Source organism: Rutidosis leptorrhynchoides, chromosome 8 (genome assembly GCF_046630445.1).
Source record: "Rutidosis leptorrhynchoides isolate AG116_Rl617_1_P2 chromosome 8, CSIRO_AGI_Rlap_v1, whole genome shotgun sequence".
Lineage (NCBI taxonomy): Eukaryota > Viridiplantae > Streptophyta > Magnoliopsida > Asterales > Asteraceae > Rutidosis > Rutidosis leptorrhynchoides.
The window spans coordinates 362,611,826-362,634,361 of record NC_092340.1 but is presented as its reverse complement, the minus strand read 5'-3'; the positions used below and the strand labels follow the sequence as shown (position 1 = coordinate 362,634,361).

Here is a 22,536-nt window from a genome sequence, read left to right as displayed (position 1 = left end):
ATTATATGTTATCCTTTTAAGTTGTTTAAAATATCATTTTGATGTATGAGAAACGTTAAGTTAATAATGGATCAAAGAGTTGTAATCCATTGGATCTAATAATTTGCTTGAAATCCAACGGATCAATTAGAGCGCGACATTTTCAAAAAAAAAAATAAAAAATAAAAAAAAAATTGATTTTTTTTTAAATTTATCATGTCAAATCCAATCACATGTGATTCCGCATGTAAAATCCAATCACATGTGATTCAAAATTTCATTTTTTTTCAATCACATGGAATTGAATTTGACATGCAGAATCACATGTGATTAGGTTTTACAATCACATATGATTGGCATGCAGAATCACGTGTGATTTACTGCATATCAAATCCAATCACATGTGATTGGAAAAAAAATTGAAAACGTTTTTTTGAAAAAAAAAAATTTCCGGGAAAAAATAAATTCGAATTTTTTTTTTTTTAAAATTTCAAAAAAATTTAATTTTTTTTTTCCAATCACATGTGATTGTCTCGCCACATGTCGCACTCTGATTGGTCCCTTGGATCTCAACTTAAAAGTTGGATTCATTTGAATATTCCTCATGGATCAAATAATGAAAGATGGTTCGAGAGATAATATGATCAAATAATGAATATAGTTACATCTGAAATTTATTTATGATTTATCTATGAAACTCAGTTTATCTTGAATTGTTTTGCAGTTTATCTGATATTCCTTCCACAAGAGTGATTATCATTAATTCATAATATGAATGTTGGCGATTTGTCTTTGGATCGAATCAACACCCTTCCTCCACCCATAGTAGACACTATCTTATGTCGTTTACCAATCAAAGATGCAGTGAGGACAAGTATCCTCTCGAAGAAATGGAGGTACATTTGGGCCCGAATTCCCGGTGGCGATTCTAGGATCGGAACTCAATGGGGTCTCAAAATCTTTTTTCAATACTAATTATATTTGAGTGCTATTTTAGTGGTTATTTACCTTTAAAAAAACAAAAAATTTGAAAGATATATGTGATCCGAGTAGTTAAATTTAGTGGAGTCCTATACAATTTATAGAAAAAACTATAAATTCAAAAAATATATGGGGTCCTATAATTAAATTTAGTGGTGTCCTATAAAATTTAAAGAGTATTTTCTACATAAAAATTTTAAATTAGTGGTGTCCCGTGACCCCACGGGTCTTTACCTAGCCTCCCATTGCGAATTCCTGTAATCCGTTTTAACAGGGATGAGTTTTATGAATCAGCAGCAGCAGCAGCTGGTACAGTTAAGCTAGATAAGCTATCAATTATGGAGCAAACATACGACTTTCCTGAAGAAATAAAAAGAATGATCAGTGACTGCAAGTTTTTCAATGCTATAAAGCAATGTTTGTTGTTGCATAAGGGCCCATTACTCGAGTTCTCCCTCGTAGCGTATGGAGACGACATCAGTGTTGAACTTGACCAAATCATAAGTCATTTGTCAATGAGGAATACTGTCAAGATATTTTGGCTTGAGTTAGGTATGCATGATGACTACGAGTTACCGTCATCTATCTTCTCATTGCATCAGTTAACGAACCTACGTCTCCTCGATTGTTGTTTTTACCATCAACCACCATTTAATGGATTTAGTAGTTTGACAAACTTATATCTGCACTATGTACAGATGTCTGCAAAAACTCTTGTACATCTTGTTTCCACTTGTCCATTACTTGAGGCCTTCTCTGGTAAGTAAATAAGTTCAGTTATAATATGCATTCGAATCTAATGAATTTTCATGACTTATCTGACTATTGTAATTTGTTGCAGTTTATGAGTGAGTTTGATATTCTTGGTGATGACAAATCCCCCATTAGTGACCTAATTGTGTGTTTGCCAGTTATTGAAAGTTTGATTACAAATTTTTCGATTTCTCAAGTAAGTTACTCTGTATTTCTTATATAAATACTTGTTTGTAAGATAAAGATTTTTTGCCTAATTACTTACTCTTTGTTTTGACCTATGGTTCAAGTGTTTTTCACTAGACTCGCTTCCTCAAGAGCTTCAAATCTCCTTGGTACACCTTAAATACTTGCGTATAGACAACATGTGTTTCCTTGACTCGTGCGGGTTAACTTTTCTTTTCTTTCTAATCGGATGCTCCCCGAATTTGGAGAAACTCGATCTACATGTAAGTCACTTGAGTCCATCTTGTATCATATTCTATTAAGTTCATGCCAAAAGATAATGACGAATGGAATACTTATTTGTTTCTGGTAGATGAATGATTTGGTTTTTAATCAAAAAGAAAAAGGGGTGACACTTAAAAGGTATGCAAATAGTTGGTTGAAGAACCTGAGTGAATTAACTATTTCTGGAATATTCAACATCAAACTTCATTTGGAGTTTGTGCTATTAATATTAGCCAAGTCCCCAATGCTGAAGAAGCTAAGCATATGCCTCCCCAAGCTCCGCTTGTATTCTGACATGGTTCCTGACGATGAAGTGTCAAATATATCAAGAACTCTGCTACATTCCCCGCGTGCATCTGAAGCAGCACAAATGATTGTTAAGCGTATGCCCTCCTAATTAGATATATATGCTTTCTAGATGCAATGACTTGAAATCACTTTAGATTACTTCTTGACTTTTTAGCTATTAACTGTTTTACGTGAGCTGCTGCTACTTGCTTAGTTCTCATTTCTTTGGTTGATATGGCAATAGTCCAACGAAACAAACAAATATCTCTACATATTTTGGTGTGGCTGTTACTATGATTTTTGCCTTTTTCCATAATTTCCATGTAGGGTACTGTGGTTGGGTTTTTTTGTCGGTATTGTTCATGTTTTTCTGCATTTTAGAGTTTAGACAAGGGAATTTTATCAGAGTACGTTTCTTTAAAGGTTTTTATTGAGATTGTTTCGGTCAGCCGGTAGCTAATCCTTTAGCGTCTAAGATTTGGCATTATTGGAATTGATTTTAAATTTTTGGGCAAGGAATTATGCAATACTATATTGTTAAAATACAATGCAAATTTAGAATAATATGGAATTAGTAAATGCATATGGGTAAAATATCTAGATATTAATATGTATAAGAAAATATCAAGATATTAGAATATGAGAGAAAAATCTAGAAATTAAAATGTAAAAGAAAAATCTAGATATTTGTAGGTTGTAGAAATATCTAGATATTTATATATCCATGGAAATATCTAAGTTCTAGAATGTTCCATGGAGTAGTATAAATATGGGAGGAGATTTCATTTGTGTTGTGTGAAGTTGTGAGTAAGTGAAGTGTGAAGTAGAGAAGAAGTAAGAAGTGAAGAAGAGTTAGAAGTAGAAGTTGTGAAGAAGTAAGAGTGTGAGTTGAGTCCATAATATTGTAATTGTTTCTTTGTATTAATAAAAGTGTTCTTTGTTAAGTTTCCCGGTTAAGCCTTAGTTCGTGTTTGAGTTCTTAGTGCACTTGTGTTATTTTTATTATATGGTCGGCTCTGCCGCCTAAGTGATACATGGTCGGTTATACCGCCTGAATGATATATGGTCGACACTGTCGCCTAAATACTATTGTGCACTAAGGATTCATAAAATTAAAGGCTAACCAACGTCAAAGTGTTGGTCTAGTGAGTGAGTATAACCTAGGTCCTCTATAGTGGGTGTGTTGGGCTCGTCGAAGCTTCCAACAATTGGTATCAGAGCGGGTCGTTCGGGACCATTTCTAGTGGAGGAAAACATCGGTAAACGTTGGACGTTTACTTCACCGAAGCTCTAAGGGAGATTTTGTCGGAGCACAGTTAGGGACTGTGAAAGCTCATCGGTCTGGGACCAAGTTTATTGGACGTTGGACGTCATGATGGCAGATCTTGCAAGTACGAGCAGTGGAATCAAGAGTCTCAATAACCACAACTATGGTTATTGGCGGACTTGCATAGAATCCTACCTACAAGGACAGGATTTATGGGAAATAGTTGCTGGCAGTGACACAACGCCTCCACCGAAAGAAAATGCTGAAGCCTTGAGAAAATGGAACATCAAGGCCGAGAAGGCTTTATTTATATTGAAGACTACAATCGAGGAGGATCTATTGGAGCACATCCGTGACGAGAAAACACCAAAGGCAGCTTGGGAAACTTTTGAAAAATTATTTTCAAAAAAGAATGAAGCACGCCTCCAGCTCTTGGAAAATGAGCTCGCGGGTATCTCACAAGGAAGTCTGTCTATTTCTCAGTATTTCACCAAGGTGAAATCAATTTGCCGTGAGATATCTCAACTTGCACCTGAAGAGAAAGTGAGTGATGCAAGGATGAAGAGAATTATCATCCATGGCTTAAGATCCGAGTATAATGGATTTATAGCCGCTGTAAGAGGATGGCCTACTCAACCATCATTAATAGAGTTGGAGAATTTATTGGCTAACCAAGAGGCATTAGCCAAGCAGATGAATGAAGTGAGCATAAAAGGCGAAGAAGAAGCACTCTTCACCAATAAGAAGAAAGCTATGTCTCGAAGACAAGAAGTGACTAAAGAAAGACATACATATGGAGGCAAAGGTCATCTAAAACCAAAAAGCAATGCTTCAGGGGGAGCTCAACAAGGAAGAAAAGATCATCGCCAACAATATGGAGAGAATGATAAGAGAAAGAATGGTGAATGCTTCAATTGTGACAAGAAGGGTCATTTTGCTCGAGAATGTAGATTCTCCAGAAGGCGAACTTTCGAAGGAAATGTGACTACCGCAAGAGATGAGAAGAAAGAGGTCACATTTGAAGCATCCATTAATGAGAAAACATGGGATGCAGAAGCTGGACTCTCTGTTGAAGCTGACATAGATGATCAAGCTCTTACAACAACTTTAAAGTCAAAAATAAACTACAAAGATGATTGGATCATTGATTCTGGGTGCTCAAATCATATGACCAATGATGAGACGAAGCTGCAAGAAATGGAGGATTACAAAGGAAAAAGAGTCATGTTGACAGCCAACAATTCAAGGTTGTCTATTTCTCACATTGGAAAGACAATAATTCCAAATGAAGGCGACTCTCATAAGCTCCAACTCGAGAAGGTGTATCTTGTCCCTGGCCTAAAGAAGAATTTACTGTCAGTACCACAATTGACAGCAGAAGGGAACTATGTGCTCTTTGGACTAGAAGATGTGTCCGTATTCAAGAGAGTAAAGGTGTGATGACCCGGAAATTTCTGATCAAATTTAAACTTAATCTTTGTATGATTAACATTTCCGACACGATAAGCAAAGTCTGTAAAACTGAATCTCAAAATTTTTGAACTATTCAAATACCTTTCGGTTATTCTCAACGATTCGCGAACCATTATATGTAAATAGATACATATATATACTATAACTTGAAAATGTAACAAAGTTTTAATTGCATGATACCGTACATTAAACTTATTGGTTTATATATCTATTTGAATATATATGATTTCAAGTTATTTAGTAAACGATAATAACATTCGATTATTGATTCGATTGATATTTAGATAAGTTAACTAAAACATTTAAGATGAACCAGTAAAACACTAATTTGCTACAGTGTTTTCAAATTGCCACATTACTCAAAATGCTACAGTGTTTTCGAAAATCACTATTTGCTACAGTGAAATTGACTTTGCTACAGTGAATTGCTACAGTAAAAATTGACTTTGCTACAGTAAAACACTATTTTAAAATGTATTTTAACAAATAGCGAGACAATGATTTATAGAAGTAAATGACCAAAACACTCAAATGTATAAGTTATAATTTGAGTGATATAATTTAGGGATAATTTAAGTTATATTGTGACAAAGGTACGAGTCACAAAACGAAAAGTACTAGTTTTCTAAGCGTACAAAAATGCGTTCGAGAAACCGGAACCGGGACATAAGTCGAGTGATGACGTACGACTTATCGGAACGAAAATTACAAATCAACTATGCACGTGAATTTAATATAATATATAATTAATTATATAAATTATATATATTATATTAATATTTAATTATGTCGACGAACTACAAAACAAATCAAATGTGAGCTGTCATTTAAGCTCATGCGATCGCATGAGCATACCAAAGAAACTCCATGCGATCGCATGGAGGCTGGATCCAGAAAACATCTATAAATTCAGTCGAATTCGTTCCATTTTTTTTCACATATATTACTCCGTATAATATTTATTATTATTATTATTATTATTATTATTATTATTATTATTATTATTATTATTATTATTATTATTATTAATAAGATTATTATTAATCTTATTATTTTTATTATTAGTGTTATTATTTTTGCGATACAAAAATAATAATGTACATAAAATATTACGACGGAGTGCTGTCCAAGTAATTTTCAAAACGAGTTCCAAGCGAGCTAGAGCTAAGGAAAATATGGGTTATTACCAAGGAGGTTATGGGTAATGTTCGAGGGTATTTTTGTGAAGCAAATCTCGTGTTTATCATCTCCGATGCGTCTACATGCTTTTCTACAATATTGTATATCAATATTAAACAGTGAGTTTCATATGATCCCTTTTACTCTCTACATTTTTGGGCTGAGAATACATGCAAATGCTTTATAAACTGATTTACAATATTTATATGCGTGAGTTTCATATGATCCCTTTTACTCTCTACATTTTTGGGCTGAGAATACATGCAAACGCTTTATAAACTGATTTACAATATTTATATGCGTGAGTTTCATATGATCCCTTTTACTCTCTACATTTTTGGGCTGAGAATACATGCAAATGCTTTATAAACTGATTTACAATATTTATATGCGTGAGTTTCATTTGCTCCCTTTTTTAATTGCTTTTGCAATCTATATTTTTGGGCTGAGAATACATGCACTTTATTTTAAACGCAATGGATACAAGTACATACTAAATTCTACACCGAGTTTGAACCGAAAATCCCTTAGCTTTGGTAACTAGTAACTGCCAGTTATAAGAACTGGTGGGCGCGAGTAGTAGTATATGGATCCATAGGGCTTGACATCCCCGTCTGTTCCAGGTATAGAAAACTCTAACCTGAACTATAAAACAGACGTATGCTATTTGAGGTTAGTACACGTTGGATAGCGTGTATTGTACATGTTGGTTGCATGTTAAACAAGGGTACTTATTAAAACGTTAAAGTTTAGTTACCAGGGTGCTCTGTTATGTAGAATCTATTGATAAACGTTTCTGGATGAAACAACTGAAATCTTGTTATCCACCTTTATATACAGATTATACGAAACATTAAAACTATGAACTCACCAACCTTTGTGTTGACACTTGTTAGCATGTTTATTCTCAGGTTCCCTAGAAGTCTTCCGCTGTTTGCTTACATGTTATACAAGCTATGTGCATGGAGTCTTGCATGCTTTTTTCAAGAAAACGTTGCATTCACAAAACCATCATCATGTATCTATTTTGACTGCATTGTCAACGGAAGTATTATTGTAAACTATTATTTACGGTGGTTGTCTATATGTAGAAATCATCAGATGTCGAAAACCTTGGAATTAAATATTCATTTATGGTATGCCTTTTCAAAAGAATGCAATGTTTACAAAACGTATCATATAGAGGTCAAATACCTCGCAATGGAATCAATGAATGACGTGTTCGTCCATATGGATTGGAGCGATCGTCACAAAAGGTGGTTGGCAATCCAGTTATGCATGGAAGAAGAATAGAATCGGTCTATGTATTATCTACTGAAACAGCTTATGTGGATAAGACTCGAAAAAATGAGACGGCTGATCTTTGGCATGAACGTCTTGGGCATGTGGGCTACAACAAGTTAAAGGAGATGATGGTAAAACGCATAGTAAATGGGCTTCCTCAAATTGATATCCGAACAGATACAATATGTGCTGGATGTCAATTTGGCAAAGCTCACCAATTGCCTTTCAAGGAGTCAGCGCATCAGTCCAAGACACCACTAGAGCTCATACACTCAGATGTTTTCGGCCCAGTGAAACAAACATCACTTGGAGGTATGAAATATATGGTGACATTCATTGATGACTTCTCAAGATATGTGTGGGTTTACTTCATGATGGAGAAGTCGGAGACTTTTCTGAAGTTTAAAGAGTTCAAGAACAAGGTAGAAAGTGAGCTCAATACTAAGATTCGATGCTTACGCACAGATAATGGAGGAGAATATTTATCAACCGAGTTCAATATCTATCTTAAGAAGCACAAGATCAGAAGGCAATTAACTTGCCCTAATACTCCACAACAGAATGGAGTGGCAGAACGTAAGAATCGTCATCTTGCTGAAACCTGTCGAAGTATGCTTCATGGTAAGAATGTACCAGGAAAATTTTGGGCCGAATGTATGAGGACGGCTTCATACGTGATTAACAGACTCCCACAAATAAAGTTGGGATATATTTCACCATAGGAAAGATTATGGAAGATCAAGCCAACCGTCAACCATCTCAAGGTTTTTGGATGTGTATGCTACGTCTTCGTACCAGATCATCTACGAAGCAAATTTGATAAGAAGGCAATTCGGTGCATTTTTGTTGGTTATGATGAATCAAGAAAAGGATGGAGATGTTGTGATCCAAATACTGGGAAGTGTCATACTTCAAGAAATGTGGTATTTGATGAAGCTTCTTCATGGTGGTCACCTCAAAAGATAGAGATTCCAGAATCTCATGGATTAGAAGAAGTTCCAGAAGAGAAAGAAGAACATAAAGAGCACATATCAGATCTAATTAAAGAAGGAGATGGATTGTACTCTAAGGAAACGAGTCCATGGAAAACTGGGGTACATCAATCTACATCCAAAGAGGTTCGTCCAAGCCAAGTGGATGCTGAGGAGCATGTGCAAGAATTACGGAGATCAACAAGGCCGAGGCAACCTAATCCGAGGTATGCCAATGCTGCTCATGTGGATGAATCAATACCTATTGAGCCTTCCACTTATGAAGAAGCAGCACAAAGTCAAGAATGGCAGAAAGCGATGGAAGAAGAAATTAATGCACTAAAAGAAAACCAGACATGGAGTTTATTTCCAAAGCCAAAAGATGTAAAACCAATATCTTGTAAATGGGTTTACAAGGTGAAGACTCGATCAGATGGCTCCATTGAAAGGTATAAAGCTCGACTTGTTGCTAGAGGTTTTTCTCAACAATATGGGCTGGATTATGAAGAAACATTTAGTCCAGTGGCGAAGATCACAACAATTCGAGCTCTACTAGCTTTAGCCGCTAGCAAATCTTGGAAGCTGTGGCAGATGGATGTCAAGAACGCTTTCTTACATGGAGAACTTGACAAAGAAATTTATATGGAGCAACCAAGAGGCTTTGAGAACAAGTCCCATCCTGACCATGTCTGCAAATTAAAGAAAGCACTATACGGCTTGAAGCAGGCTCCAAGAGCTTGGTACGGGAAGATTGGCGAGTTCTTAGTACAAAGTGGTTTCACAGTTGCTCCTTCAGATTCTAGTTTATTTGTGAAACAAGATCAAGGAAAACTAGCCATAGTGCTAGTATATGTGGATGACTTAATCATCACGGGAGATCACTATGAGGAGATCCAAAGAACAAGAGAGAATCTGTCTATCAGATTTCATATGAAGGAGCTTGGAGAACTCAAACATTTTCTTGGACTCGAAATAGAGCAGAAAAGAGAAGGATTATTTCTGGGACAACAGAAATATGCGCGAGATCTTTTACAAAAGTACGGAATGCTTAATTGCAAACCTATCTCAACTCCGATGGATCCGAATACAAAACTACGAGCAGATGAAGGAAAAAGTCTTCAAGATGTTACCATGTATCGAAAGATGGTCGGAAGTCTTATTTATCTCACACTAAGCCGGCCAGATATATCTTATGCAGTTGGAGTGGTTAGTCGATACATGAGCAATCCGAAGAAGCCTCACCTTGATGTTGTACGACGCATCTTAAGGTATGTCAAAGGCACTATTAACTTTGGTATTTTATACAAGAAAACAAAAGAATGTCACGTAACTGGATATTGTGACGCCGATTACGCTGGAGACTATGATACACGACGGTCAACAACTGGATACATGTTTAGTCTTGGATCAGGAGTAATATCATGGTGCAGCAAGAGACAACCAACAGTATCCTTGTCAAGCACTGAAGCAGAATATCGATCGGCATCGTCAGCAACACAAGAAATTACATGGTTGAAACAACTAATGGAAGATCTTCATCAATCAACAGACTATCAAGTAGAGCTTTTCTGCGATAACCTATCAGCTATACGTCTAGCAGAGAATCCAGTCTTTCACGCAAGAACAAAACATATAGAAGTACACTATCACTATGTTCGCGAGAAGGTCCTTGAAGGGGAGATCAAGATGGTGCCAACAAAGACAGATGAACAGGTAGCAGATATATTCACCAAGAGCCTAAGTAAACCGAAGTTTGCAAAATTCAGAGAAGCACTTGGAATGGTCTGCAAGACATCGTTGGAAGAAAATTTGCATTGAGGGGGAGTGTTAAAATACAATGCAAATTTAGAATAATATGAAATTAGTAAATGTATATGGGTAAAATATCTAGATATTAATATGTATAAGAAAATATCTAGATATTAGAATATGAGAGAAAAATCTAGAAATTGAAATGTAAAAGAAAAATCTAGATATTTGTAGGTTGTAGAAATATCTAGATATTTATATATCCATGGAAATATCTAGGTTCTAGAATGTTTCATGGAGTAGTATAAATATGGGAGGAGATTTCATTTGTGTTGTGTGAAGTTGTGAGTAAGTGAAGTGTGAAGTAGAGAAGAAGTAAGAAGTGAAGAAGAGTTAGAAGTAGAAGTTGTGAAGAAGTAAGAGTGTGAGTTGAGTCCATAATATTGTAATTGTTTCTTTGTATTAATAAAAGTGTTCTTTGTTAAGTTTCCCGGTTAAGCCTTAGTTCGTGTTTGAGTTCTTAGTGCACTTGTGTTTTTTTTATTATATGGTCGGCTCTGCCGCCTAAGTTATACATGGTCGGTTATACCGCCTGAATGATATATGGTCGACACTGTCGCCTAAATACTATTGTGCACTAAGGATTCATAAAATTAAAGGCTAACCAACGTCAAAGTGTTGGTCTAGTGAGTGAGTATAACCTAGGTCCTCTATAGTGGGTGTGTTGGGCTCGTGGAAGCTTTCAACATATATCTTATATGGCTTTGAAGCACCCAGCTTTGTGTTTTGTTGCACAATCTTTGATGGGGTTCTGGGTTAAAGGATTAATCCTTATGTCTTTCAATCAAAAGAAAGACAATTTCTTTCGACTCAAATATGTTCTTTCATAAAATCCAACACTATGAATCTAAAGAAACAATAGTGCATTTAGATGATCATGTTTAAAAACTCAGTAGCTCATGTTGTAATCAGAAGACTGCTAGAGTTGTAGTGCAACAGCTCATGTCTTGTTTAGGCATTAGCTTCACTGTTACAAATCACTTGTTACAATTCTTTTGTAATGACTATACTTTTTTTTTTTTTTTTTTTTTTTTTTTGGACATCAGTTTTGCCAATCTACTTGTTACATTCTTATGTAATGACTATACTTTTTTTGTGATGACTATACTTATATAGACAAAAATGGTATTTACTTTTCAATGTCACAACCAATTAACAATATATAATTCAATATTGATCTGTGCTTCTCACTGAGAATATAAATTTTGTTAAACAGATCCAACAAGTTAACTAAAAAACTGTAAATAGTAAAATGTGCCTTTCTGTTCCTAAACTGGAAAATTACAAATAACCCTAATATAAACAAACAATCATCTTTTATAGTTTGTCAATCTACTGTTCTCTAGCACCCTTTTTTATTTGCATGCGTAATTCTTCAACGGTATTCATGGCCTCCTACAAGAAACAAGAACACTTCAATTAAAAAACATGGATTGGATGACAGAAAAACTTAATATATAAATCCTAGTATACATCTTAACCTTCCAATTCTTCCTCAAAGTTTCTTCCATTACATCTCGCCGATTTCTTTCTTCAGTAAATACTTCAATAAGAGCTATTTGTTCTTTATCCAGGTCATCAATCTTCTCTTGTGCCTCAAGAAGCTGTGGCCAACAAGCATCATATTGTTAAAACCCTTATATTCCCTAATAAAAAATGCCAAATAAATCTTTTGTACAATATCTTAAAACCAGAATTGGAAAGTCATTTACTTGTTTTTCAAGCAAAACATTCTTGTCTCTCTCAGCTCTCAAATCTTCTAACAATATATTTACCATCTCACTTTCACCACTCGCTAATCTGAAAAATAAAAATCGAAATATTAGACAAACATAGGTTATATAGTAAAATCAAATATCTATCAAAGTTGAAATTATTGTTACCTTAACTTAGATACTATGTCTCCGTCTCCGTCTCCATTTCCATCTCCGTTTGCAGTGTTAGCCTGGTTAATTGTATAAATAAAAATTAGTACGAGTACTAATTAAGATAATTATGTTGGATCAATCATACCTGTTATAAGCCATTTTAATAATTATCTTATTATTATATAAGATGATGATAAGTAATTAAATTTACCTTCAAATGTGAATTACTGGTGCCTACATTTGATTCTTTCAGTGAAGCTGTTGTTGCTGTACATTGTTTTTTTCTTAAAGTAAACGCAGAGGCATCATTTTTCACATGATCAATAGGTTTTGATGGTTCTTGTTTCCTAATCACGTTGTCGGTGTTCATTCTAATTGGAACTGCATCTTCATAAAGTTTATCTTTATTGGAAGTTTTACTTTTTGTATGTGAAGCACCCTTGCAACGTTTAGCATAGCCGATTTCGTGGCATTTCGTGGACCTACAAAGCCAATTGATGTCACATGGTTCAATCTCTAGTTTTTTTTCTTCTGACTAAAAGAAAAATTAAAGTTACCAACCAGTATTTCTTTTGCATTTCAACCAATTTATTATCAAGTCTTCGAAGTGCATCCGTGTGTTCAAACCCCTGTTTATCATGAGCTGGTTCAATGAAATTAGGTTCTAATACACCTGTTTAATTATAAATCATATAACAAGTTAGATGGCTATATAGTAGTACTCGATAAATTAAGTCACGTGATAATCATGTGATAGTCATGAGATACCTATAACGCCACGCCCATCACTTCCAGCAGCATTCCAAACCCTCCAAAACGGCTACAAGATAAAATTTTAAAATAAGTCTCAAAGATACAAAATATAGTGCTTGCATACATTCATAATAATTCAAGTACGTATATGTTTTATAAAATATAGTAACAAAATCTTGAAATTGGTTTTACAACTTCAAAAATACCTTGATAAGCCTATTCTTGTGATAAACATTGAATCCCTGAACATCAATATGACTTTTGGCATCTTTTACAAAGCCAACAGTCACGTCAACCTTCATCTGCAATAGAACAAGATGAAAAAATTAATAAAAAACTATTTTTGTTAGCAAACGTATTGATAGTAAACTAAATTATTATCTGGATTTAAAGTTTATACGTTTGGATTTTGTAGAGGCTTATATGTAAACTCCTGAGTGAGCATCATATCATCGACTATATTATGATGGATGACATCTTTTCCACGAAGAATAATTCTAAATCCGCTTTCGTTTCTCAAGTATAAAATTGCTGCATAACTCTGGGATAATAATAACAGAAACAAATATGTTAATCCAATTTGAACTAATTATCAGGTATCAAATTGTAGTGATACAAGGAAGGAAATTATACTCTTAGGGAGTGGTGGTAATTTAAAAAGTGGCGAGAGTTGGGGTACTCTTTCGCCATCTCTATCTTCTTTGGATCCCGATTAGCCCCCCTAATTTGAATATCCTGTCAATCAAATACATAAATTATCGATTTTCAGGGTACAAATAAATAATAAAATAAGCATAAAAGAGGTGAATTAACATACATCAATGTCAGTGTCGAAATCAAGCTCCAATTGACCTTCTTCATCCTCCCAAAGGTTGTATATGATGATACGCGTGCCTTGATCTTTCAAATAATCAAACTGCCATTGAAAGAAAAAACAACTTCTTGATAAATCTTAAAATCAACTGCAATAAATAAATAAATACAAAAATAAATAGATACCTGTTGCAGGAGACGTTCCTCAGTTGAGTACGGAGACCATTGAACCAGTGTCTCCATGTTTCTTGTCCAGTCAGCAGGTGAAGATCGTGCCAACATTACCCACTCGTTTCCCCTTTTCTCAAAATCAATCTAAATTCAAATGAAAAGAGACACGATAAAACCATATAATTTTGATTCTTAGAAACTCGCATAGATGTATAGACAAAGTTAGATGTCATACCATTGGAACGACAATATCTTCCTTTCCAGTTTCCATTAAAAATGTGTACGACAACATTCCAATACTTTGAGTTGGACTGAAAAATAAATAATAACCATTGTTTATCATTGATGAAAACAGTATAACATGATACTGCAAAATACTTGAAAGAAATTAAAAAGGACAATATAAAACATCTCGAAGTGTAAATCATACCTTCTACCATCCTGTCCTGGGCAACGGCTAAAAACCAAAACATCTGCTCCAAGCCTCATTGTGCTTGTCTTAAAACCATTCCCATCTTAAAAAAAAATGACACCCGAATCAGTAAATGATACTTTAGTACTTAAAAATACATGTATATAATCGACTTTTCGATTTACTTACATTGACCAATAGTGTTGGCCAATTTGCTTTTTATAGAGTAGCCAAGAGACATGCACCCGCGCATTTTATCAGGAGTCATTCCACCACCATTATCTGCCCAAAAAATATGAACAATAACACCATTCATTAAGAAGGAGAATTTATGCCCATTTGATATAATTACACACTATGTTAATCGCTGCTTATATCGTGAGAAAAAAATATTAGGTAATTAATAATAATTATTGTTGAACAAAGATAATTATACCTTCAACCAGCAACATCTTACAGCGAGTATCCTTTTCATTAGTCAACACATCTACATTGACATAAGTAGCTCCGGTACGCACCTGATGATGAAAATTGATTGTCAAACTAAATCATTAAAAACCGTATTCAACCATAAAAGAGTTTTCACTCGATCATACCTCATCCAAAGCATTGTCAAGAAGCTCAGCAAACGCTAAATCGTCAAAAATATCAAAATCAGCAAACAAACAGACAACTCGTTTTTTTATATCAATTTCAGAATAAATATTAGTCACAAATTAATAACATTTATTACCTCCCAATGCCCACTTGTGACTGGTAGCATTTGAATGTAGAAACCTTGGATGAACCCTTACATGATCCATGCCAACTACACAGTACAAAATAAAATTTAATAAAAAAAAATTTAAAAAAAAAATTAATAAACGCTTTCCATCAAGCATCATCCTTGTTATTAAATAATCAACAATAAAAATAAAAGTGATAAATCAGAGTAACACATATATATCAAATTAATTAAGGGTTTAACAACAAACAATATTATTATGTTACTTAATTAAAATCTGATCTGTTTGTTAATCACTTTATTCATAAAAGCATACTAAATTCACATGAAAAAAATAAATTAATACTCTGTAATTTACCAGATTGCGAAATTGATTCGTTAACCGGACCCTCATAATCGCCCGCCTTCCAAAATTGTTTACTCAACGATTGAGCAACAACAACAGCCTTACAATTACTATCATTACTTCCGTTATCTAACGGCTTGTAAACGGCGCCTTGTTCAGGAGTTAACGGATTTAAAAAACCTACAGGCAACGCGTCCTCAACTACTTCTTTTTCAACTTTCGGTTTCTTATTCGGCCTGCCGTCGATGACGTCATGATTATCAATATATCCATTGATACTTCGATCGGATTCAGGTACTTGAACGGTTTGCATTCCGTTCATGACATTAATCGCATTCACAAGAGTCGATTCGTTCTTCACGATAACTTCCATGATTGATTGATCGAACGAATTGAATGTTACGTCGTTAGGGTTTTAAAGAATCGCACGCACAAAAACACGTAGTGAAGACGAGGGGTTCTTGCGAACGAATCGGGATTGATTTGCAAAATACGCGGGAGGCTAATATATATACAGGGGTGAAATTAATTGAAACCGTTTTTACGTGCTGAACGGATTATTATTTTTATATTTTCTGCCAACATAATTTCTTTTTATTTCGATTGCTCCCTTAAATAATTCATAAGTTTCAAATTTAACTCTTTTCCATAAACTCTTTGATTTTATTTTATTTATTATTACGGAGTATTTATTATTATTATTATTATATTATTATTATATTATTATTATATTATTATGGTTTAATAGGTTTATTACTTTATTTTATTATACCCATACAGTTAAAGTTTAACATACTGAGTAAAAAGCTAGCAATATATTTTTTATATGTTTGTTGAAGTTTTAAACCAATGTGGGCTATCTTTGAATCACTTTTTGTTATTTAACAATTTTGAAGGGTTGAATATGTAAGAGTGAAAGAGTTTAACAAAATTATAATCAACTAACTAATTGGATTGGATTTAATTTTGATTTAGAGTATTTCTTAAAAACAAATAATTCTTATATCTTATAATTTTATTCTTATATTCTTATAATTTATAAAAGGAAAGTAATAACTATTTAATTCTTTTATCAAAATAATGAAATTGATTATTGATCATTAGATGGGTTCTAAGTATGATTTCAATCACATTCATTTGGATGATTTTGTTATAAATATCTTTCTATTCAATTAACCATTATTGTAAATTTGGGTTGATTTAGTTTTTACTATTAATTTGTAACAAACTCCATTATTTTCCTTACATACACAAACACAAAAAAAGGAAATTATATTTATTCTCTCATATACATAATAATAATTCTTATTTCTATTATTATTATTATATACTATATATTATATATACTATATATTATATTTCCCTTATATACTAAAAGCCACAACAAAATGTGTCGTCTGGTTCAATAAAACCTTCAAAAATACATCTTCTACACCCATTAAAAGCATTCTCCCTTCCACTACCTTCATTCTTTATTCTCCAAAAAATAAAAATAAAAATACAGAGACGTCCTCATCTTCCAAAATCAAACGACACCACCTAAAGGAAAATTTCCTCTTTTGCTTTGACAGCCAATCAAAAAAGGAAAATTTGAGTTTTTTCCTGATGTTGTAGCGACAAGAATTAGGATATTGCTGATTGTTTTTTATGTGACGACCCGTCCAAATTCACCTGGACGAATACATCAACATCTGGTCTCATTGCGAGGTACCGACCTCTATATGATACGTTTTACAAATATTGCATTCATTTTAAAAGACGAACTCATTTCAAAATATAAACTTTCTATACAATTGATATATGATTCCCATAATATAAATGACTAATCTGTCATTGACTTAATAACAGTCTTTTTGAACTCAAACGACTTAAATGCAACGTCTTTTGAAATATGCCATGAACGACTCCAAGTAATATCATTAAATTGAGCAAATGCACAGCGGAAGATTTCTTTCATACCTGAGAATAAACATTGCTTAAAAGTGTCAACCAAAAGGTTGGTGAGTTCATAGGTTTATAATAACAATGATTTCAATAATTTGAATAGACCATAAGATTTGAATTTCATAAACATCCTGCAGGAACACTCATCAGCAAAAATCCTTCTTACAATAACATTGCCTGGTAACCGACCTTAACAAGATTGATAGTGCTCCAAATGAACATATATTTAGGCGCAATATCCTTCCAATATGTAAAATTTTTAGTTGCAATTGTTCTATTTTTATGTAAAATTCGTTTAAATAAATAAGTGCGAAGACAAAAGAAGAAAACGACGATTTGAAGACGCAAATGACCAAAAAGCTCAAATGTACAAGATATAATTCAAGTGGTTCAATTTATTGATGAGAAACGTCTAAAAATTACAAGAGTACAAGCCGCAAAACGCAAAGTACAAGATATCTAAGCGTACGAAAAGGCGTTCGAAAATCCGGAACCGAGACATAAACCGAGTATCAAAGTACAACTCAACGGAGCTAAAATTACAAGTCAACTATGCACAAGAATATAATATAATATATATATAATTCATAATAATAATATAATAATAATAATAATATTAAATAATAATACTCCGTTGATTTGCCATTATCAAAATGGCTACATCAAATTGAATCAATTATTATGGCAACAAACTTTTAACATTTCAACCTTGCTACAGTAACATCATTTGCCTATAAATTCAATTCACGGAGCAATGAAAGAAGACACACCTTTTCAATCTCTCTCTCTCACGATATATATATATATATATATATATATATATATATATATATATATATATATATATATATATATATATATATATATATATATATATATATATATATATATATATATATATATATATATATATATATAATTTTAATTTTAATTTAAGATTAATAATAATAAGGGTATGTTAGCGAATGTTGTAAGTGTATAAGTCGAAATTCTGTCCGTGTAACGCTACGCTATTATTAATCATTGTAAGTTATGTTCAACCTTTTTAAATTAATGTCTCGTAGCTAAGTTATTATTATGCTTATTTAAATTGAAGTAATCATGATGTTGGGCTAAAATATTAAAGACGGGGTAATTGGGCTTTGGACCCTAATTGGGGTTTGGACAAAAGACCGACACTTGTGAAAATTGGACTATGGGCTATTAATGGGCTTTATATTTGTTTAATTGAATGATAGTTCTTTAATTTAATATAAAGATTTACAATTGGACGTAATTATAAATAACCATATACATTCGATCGGATACGATGGGCGGGATATTTATAAGTACTAATAATCGTTCATTTGACCGGACACGGGAATGGATTAATAGTCAATGGACTCATTAAAACAGGGGTGGATTACATGCAAGGACACTTGGTGTAATTGATAATAAAGTATTAAAACCTTATTACAGTTTAAGTCCCCAATTAGTTGGAATATTTGACTTCGGGTATAAGGATAATTTGACGAAGATCCTCGCACTTTATATTTATGACTGATGGACTATTATGGACAAAACCGTATGGACATATCGAATAATCCAGGACAAAGGACAATTAACCCATGGTAATAAATTAAAATCAACACGTCAAACATCATGATTATGGAAGTTTAAATAAGCATAATTCCTTTATTTCATATTTCATCGCACTTTTATTTACTGTCATTTTATTTATTGCATTTTTAATTATCGTACTTTTTAATTATCGCACTTTTATTTACCGTCATTTTTATTTATCGCACTTTTAATTATCGTTATTTATTTTACACTTTAAATTAAGTTATTTTTATTTTTAATATTTTACATTAGGTTTTAACTGTGACTAAAGTTTTAAAATCGACAAACCGGTCATTAAACGGTAAAAACTCCCTTTTATAATAATAATATTACTATATATAATTATATATATTTTTTATAAATATAGTTGTAAAAAAATATAGTACATAATGACCAGCTCCCTGTGGAACGAACCGGACTTACTAAAAACTACACTACTCTACGATTAGGTACACTGCCTATAGTGTTGTAGCAAGGTTTTGGTATATTCCATCCGTAAATTAATTAAAACTTGTATCATATTTCGTAGTATTTCATAGTAAAAATATAATCTTTTACGTACCCCTTTGCTTTAACATCAAGTATTTTTGGCGCCGCTGCCGGGGACTCGTGGTTATTTAAAAAAAAAATTAATTAAAAAAATCTCATTTTTTTAAATAAAAAAAATAAAAAAACTTTTTATTAAAAAAAATATTAAATTTTTTTTTAAATTAAAACGTAAAAAATTTAAAAAATATTAATTTCGTAAAAAAACAGAGAAATTTTTTTTCTTAAAAATATTTAAAAAAATTTAAAAAATAAAAAAAATTATAGTATTTGGGCCAAACCAGTTTGAACCTGCAATTTCAGAATTTACACATGCAATTTCGGATTTCAACAGGCAATTTCAGATTTTACACATGCAATTTCAGATTTTAAACATGCAATTCCAGTTTTAAACACGCAATTTCATTTTTTTCAACAGGCAATTTCAGATTTTAAACATGCAATTCAAATTTTAAACACGCAATTTCATATTTTTAACAGGCAATTTCGGATTTTACACACTCAATTTCAGTTCTGAACACGCAATTTCGGAATTTTAACACGCAATTTCAGTTTTTGAACACGCAATTTCAGTTTTTGAACATGCAATTTCGGATTTTACACACGCAATTTCGGTTTTGAACATGCAATTCCAAATTTAAAAAAATAAATTTAAAAAAAATATATATTTTTAAGATTTTGTCTATAAAATTAAAAAGTATTTTTAATTTAAGTTTTATTACCTTTAGATTTTTAGACTTTAGTCGCAACTTTTAGTTGTAAGTTTGTAGACGCTAAGCTTTAGACGTAAAACTTTAATTTGTAAGTTTATTTTGTTTTTCGACGATTATTTTTCGACCTTTTATTTTTCGACACGCTTTTTCTTTTTCATTTCTACGCTCTAGTTTTTAGGACTTAGAATTTTTTCTATTTCTTCTCTAAAATTTCAAAACGAAAAATTATTTTAAGCGGTTAAATTGATAGGCATCCAAATTTTATGGTTCGTAGTAATAGTTGGATTTGTTAGTGGCGAGTTGTAACCTTCCGATTTAAAGGGTCCTGGCTACCTGCTGCATCTATTGTCTATTCGAAACGTGGGCAATTTCAGAAAAGTCTATTAATTTGATAACTTATATAATTTTTATTTTTATAACTAATAGGATATTCAGTGAATGCACCGAGCAAAACGTTCACCACCTTTTATACGTTCACCACCTGTAACTCAAGCATGACATCTAGCCAACATTGTCGCCATTGATTTTTCTTTAGAATCGTCATCCAGTCGACCAAGTACTCCAATTCAAATTTCTGATAATCCATTTTTTGAACCCGACTTCACAATTGAGAACCCGGAGGATATTCAGGGACAATTCAGAGATCCTGAACCACTAATCATTCCTCCTGAACCACAAATCACTCATCCAGAAATTGTCGAGGAAGAAACCATTAAGTCAGAATCTTCTAGCGATTCAGATTCAACAAACTCAATCATGGAAAATCTGGAACCTCTAAGTATGAAAGACCGAATGAGAGCTAAACGCACTGGCCAAGGTCATGCCATTACTCAACCAGACATTAACGCGCCAGATTATGAAATCAAAGGACAAATCCTACACATGGTAACTAATCAATTCCAATTTAGTGGTGCGCCGAAGGAAGATTCAAACGAACATCTTCGAACCTTTAATAGGATCTGTACTCTATTCAAAATCCGAGAAGTGGAGGATGAACAGATATATCTCATGTTATTTTCCTGGACTTTAAAGGGAGAAGCCAAAGATTGGTTAGAATCGTTACCTGAAGGGGCGATTGATACATGAGATGTTTTAGTTGAAAAATTTCTTAAACAATTCTTTCCGGCATCTAAAGCCGTGAGACTTCAAGGAGAAATTATTACGTTCACGCAAAAGCCAAATGAAACTCTATATGAAGCATGGACAAGATTTGGAAAGTTATTAAGAGGATGTCCGCAACATGGTTTAGACACTTATCAAATAGTGCAAATATTCTACCAAGGATGCGACATCACTACACGAAAAGACATCGATATAGCAGCTGGTGGTTCTATTATGAAGAAAACCGCAACTGAAGCTTACAAAATTATTGATAACACTGCTTTCCACTCACATGAGTGGCATCAAGAAAAAGATATCGTTAGATCATCTAAAGCGGCTAGAGCCGATTCTAGCCATGACTTTGATTCCATTTCCGCAAAGATAGATGTTGTCGAGAGAGGAATGGAAAAGATGACTAAAGATATTCACTCAATACGAATTAGTTGTGAGCAGTGTGGAGGACCACATTTGAAAAAAGATTGTCTCAGTATTGAACAAACAATGGAACAAAGAGAGAATGTTTCATACATGAACCAAATGCCTGGAAATAATTATCAGAATAATTATCAACCGCCAAGACCAATCTACAATCAAAATCAGAATTATAACCGAAATATTCCATACAACAACCAACAAGATCCTAGCAATCAACAAGTATCCAACAATCCTTACAATCAGCAAAGACCTATTTTTTAAAATAAACCACCACAAACCGAGAGTTCTATTCAAAATCTGGAACAAGAAGTTAGCAACCTAGCAAGGTTGATAGGTGAAAGAAAACCGGGAAGTCTACCTAGCGATACAAATGCTAACCCCCGGAATGAAACAGCTAAAGCCATTACCACAAGAAGTGGTATTACACTTAAACCACCTGAAATACCTGTAATTTCTGATGACGCTATTCCTACTCCACAAGAACCACAATCTGAGAAAGATAAGGAAACAGAACCGGTAGTTGAAAAGGTTAATGAAGATAACACAGTTAAGGCTAAACCTTATGTTAAACCATATCAACCACCACTTCCTTACCCGAGTAAAATGAGAAAAGAAAGACTTGAAGCCGAGCAATCCAAATTCTTGGATATGTTTAAACAAATAAATGTAAATCT

At 33.2% G+C, this 22,536-nt stretch overlaps 1 protein-coding gene and 1 pseudogene across 1 annotated transcript; one reads left to right on the top strand and one right to left on the bottom strand.

Annotated features, from left to right (window-relative positions):
• The first annotated feature begins 750 nt into the window (after positions 1 to 750).
• Positions 751 to 1,936, top strand: LOC139864684 (F-box/FBD/LRR-repeat protein At1g13570-like). The gene is made up of 4 exons (XM_071853256.1): positions 751 to 875; positions 1,235 to 1,561; positions 1,659 to 1,719; positions 1,802 to 1,936. Exons 1-4 carry the CDS (start codon positions 751 to 753, stop codon positions 1,934 to 1,936), a joined length of 648 nt encoding a protein of 215 aa, XP_071709357.1.
• A 9,789-nt stretch (positions 1,937 to 11,725) lies between these two features.
• On the bottom strand, positions 11,726 to 15,894 carry LOC139864683 (protein MICRORCHIDIA 7-like; annotated as a pseudogene).
• Between the last annotated feature and the right edge of the window lie 6,642 nt (positions 15,895 to 22,536).

Excerpts from the sequence above, each read along its gene's own strand:
- LOC139864684 (XM_071853256.1), top strand. The coding sequence starts at position 751 with ATGAATGTTGGCGATTTGTCTTTGGATCGAATCAACACCCTTCCTCCA. Across the intron at positions 876-1,234 it reads ATCCTCTCGAAGAAATGGAG|GGATGAGTTTTATGAATCAG; the intron begins GTACATTTGGGC and ends CCGTTTTAACAG. Across the intron at positions 1,562-1,658 it reads TCTATCTTCTCATTGCATCA|ATGTCTGCAAAAACTCTTGT; the intron begins GTTAACGAACCT and ends CACTATGTACAG.